This window comes from Pan troglodytes, chromosome 23, assembly GCF_028858775.2.
Source record: "Pan troglodytes isolate AG18354 chromosome 23, NHGRI_mPanTro3-v2.0_pri, whole genome shotgun sequence".
NCBI classification, from domain to species: domain Eukaryota; kingdom Metazoa; phylum Chordata; class Mammalia; order Primates; family Hominidae; genus Pan; species Pan troglodytes.
Genome location: NC_086016.1, coordinates 8,841,536 through 8,844,779, shown reverse-complemented (window position 1 = coordinate 8,844,779; position 3,244 = coordinate 8,841,536). Strand labels below are relative to the sequence as shown.

Sequence of the window (3,244 nt, the reverse complement as noted above, 5' to 3'; positions counted from 1 at the left end):
GGTGCCGGGGTGTCTTGTAACTGCCTCTGCCGCGTGGAGGCCTTTGGGGGCGCGAGCTGGCGAGGTCGAGCTGCCCCAGCTTGGGGTTGCCACGCCACCCTGGTGCCCTGGGACCCCGGCCCTAGCCCCACCACGGACTCCCCTGGGACTCGGGTGGCGCAAGCACACCTTGGCCGTATGGCCCCGCTTGAGCGGGCCCAGGCTGTCCCACCGCGCGAGGGCCCGGCAGGTCATCGCGCTGCGGTTCCCGGTCCTCCCGGCTTTTGCCCGGGTGCGGAGGCCACCGTGGAGGCTGAGGGTGGGAGAGCGCCCCTTCAGGAGGAGCCGGGGTGGCATAGGCAAAATCTCTGCATACCGGGGCAGGTTGGTAGACCCCCTGTGCAGGCGTGGCCTGGCTGGGCTGCAGCATGGGGACGGCCCTCTCTCCCTGGCTCAGGAAAGCCCCCTGTGTGAGAGCCCCAGGCGTGCAGGGCACGCTGGGTGCCGGAAGCCCCGTTCCCCACGCGCCGGTGTGGGCGAAGGCGACCCACGACGGAGCAGGGTGACACCCGCTGTGACCATGTTGCACCGGCCGCCTGTGTGCGCGGGCGCCCTGCCAGCCTATCCCAGGTGCCTGACCCTTCGACTCTGAAACCAGATCTGAATCCTGGACTCCGGGAGGCCCATCTCCCTGGCCAGCACTTCCCTGGCGGCGATGCCTGGAAAGCGATCCTTCTCAAAGGCTCGGAGGAGCAGGGCGGTCTGGGATCCGGTGATGGCGGTCCGCTTTTGCCTGCCTTCTTGCGGGCCGCGTCTCCTGGGCGAGGGCCGAGATTCCCGCCGGTGCTGCCTCAGCTGGCGTGACCTCTCATTCTGAAACCAAATCTGGACCCTGGGCTGCGGAATGCCGATGGCCTGGGCCAGCCTTTCTCTGGTGGCAATGCCCGGGTATGGGTTCCGCTCAAAGCAGACTCGCAGGGCCTCACTTTTGCTCGGGGTCCAAACGAGTCTCCTTCGCCGTCCCCAACCCTGGGCTTCCGCAGCAAGGGTGCCATCCGAAGTTGTCAGGAGGACCATCGCGGGGAGCCCCGGCTGGAATTTCACGGCCGGACACGGGCAGAGAGATGACGGCGGGCTCCTGTGCACCTCAGCCGGCCTGTGTATTGTGGCAGGTGCAGCCAGGAGGCCTGCCCGGACCGCCAGCCAGCGGCTCTTATAAAGGCCCACAGGCAGGCAGGCTCTACCCCTTTATGAATGGCTGTGAGCCCTGGGACAGCACACCCCAACTTGGAAGGGTCCCAGGGCGTCGAGGCCTGTGGCCGGGGGTTTGTGGGGTGCGGGGAGGGCGTGGTGATGGTGGTGGTGGGGACGGAGAGATGAAGAGGAAGGAGGCGAGGGGGAAGGGGTGAGGGGGGCGCTTATCGGGGGCTGGCACTCTGGACCTCTCCAGGAATCCCGCAGGAACTGGAAGCCGCTCACTGGGCTCCCAGGCATCTTCAGCAGAGATAAACTGGCCTGGGAGGGTGGAGGGGAGTGTGGAACTGAATCTCCGTGGGAGTCTTGAGTGTTCCAGGCCCTCTCTCCGTGAAGGAGGCAGTGCCTGTTGGTGTCAGCGTTGCCGGGACAGTCTCACACACGCAGAGGTGTGGCTCTCCTTCACTTCCACGTAGGAGACCACAGCGAGACCCCAGACAGAAGATGCCTCCCCGGCGTGATGGCCTGACGATGGATTCCCGTGTCCAGCAACATGGGGAGTCTGCATTGTGGACGGTTTGGAAACTAGCAAGGAGAGCGGAGGCACCATGACGGTCTTCCACCCTTCCCTGCAGGTTTCCGGGTGCCCGCAGAGCTCCGGGAGCAAAGAGTCAGCATGACACATCTCTGAACTCATCAAAAAAGTGATGTAACTCTTGTCTAGGCTCTGCCCACAGGGGCTTTGTGACATATCTCTGCACTGATCACCCTGGTGATGGGAGTTTTGTCTAGGCTCTGCCTATGGGGGCACTGTGACATATCTCTACACTGATCACCCAGGTGATGTAACTCTTGTGTTGTATCTGCCTATGGGGGCATTGTGACATAATTCTGCACTGATCACACAGGTGATGGGACCCTTTTCTAGGCTCTGTGTATAGGGGCTTTGTGACATATCTCTGCACTGATCACCCACGTGATGTAACGTTGACTAGGCTCTGCCTACGGGGCATAGTGACATATGACTGCATTGATCACCCTGATGATGTAACTCTTGCCCAGGATCTGCCTATAGGGGGTCTTGTGACATATCTCTGCACTGATCACGTAGGTGATGTGAATCTTGCTTACGCTCTGCCTGCAGGGGCGTTGTGAAATATCTCTGCACTGATCACCCAGGTCATGGGACTCTTCTCTACGCTCTGCCTGCTGGGAGCATTGTCACATATTTCTGCACTAATCACCCAGGTGACGGACTCTAGTCTTGTATTTGCCTATGGGGCATTGTGAAATATCTCTGCACTGATCACCCAGGTGATGTAACTCTTGTCTAGGCTCCACCTACAGGGGGTATTGTGAGGTAACTCTGCACTGATCACCCAGATGATGTAACATTTATCTAGGCTCTGCCTACATGGGCGTTTTGACATACCTCTGCCCAGATCACCTATGTTATGTAACTCTTGTCTACTCTCTGCCTACGGGGGGCATTGTGAAATATCTCTGCACTGATCACCCAGGTGATGGGATTCTTCTCTATACTCTGCCTAGAGGGGGATTTGTGACATACCTCTGTACTGATAACCCAGGTGATGGAAGTCTTCTCTAGGCTCTGTCTATGGAGGAATTGTGTCAAATATCTGCGCTGATCACCCACGTGATGTAACTCTTTTCTAGGCTCTGTCTACAGGGATTTTTGTGACATATCCCTGCACTAATTACAGGGGCATTGTGACATATCTATGCAGTGATCACGCAGGTGGTGTAACTCTTGTCTATATCTGCCTACTGGCGGCATTGTGACATATTACTGCACTGATCCCCCAGGTGATGGACTCTTGTCTTGGATCTGCCTACGGGGGCATAGTGACATATCTCTGCACTGATCACTCATGGGATGTAACGCTTGTCTAAGCTGCGCCTAAATGGGAATTGTGACAGATATTTCCAGTGATCACCCAGGTGACGTAACAATTTTCTGGGAGTTGTCTACAGGGGGCTTTGTGACATAACTTTACACTGATAACCCAGGAGATGTAACTCTTGTCTAGGCTCTGCCTACAGAGGCTTT

General features: G+C 58.1%; 1 protein-coding gene across 1 annotated transcript; it reads right to left on the bottom strand.

The window, feature by feature from the left end:
- Nucleotides 1–600: 600 nt before the first annotated feature.
- On the bottom strand, nt 601–1,056 carry LOC101057202 (double homeobox protein 4C-like). The gene has a single exon (XM_009441207.2). The coding sequence runs from the start codon at nt 1,054–1,056 to the stop codon at nt 601–603; it is 456 nt and encodes a 151-aa protein (XP_009439482.2).
- Between the last annotated feature and the right edge of the window lie 2,188 nt (nt 1,057–3,244).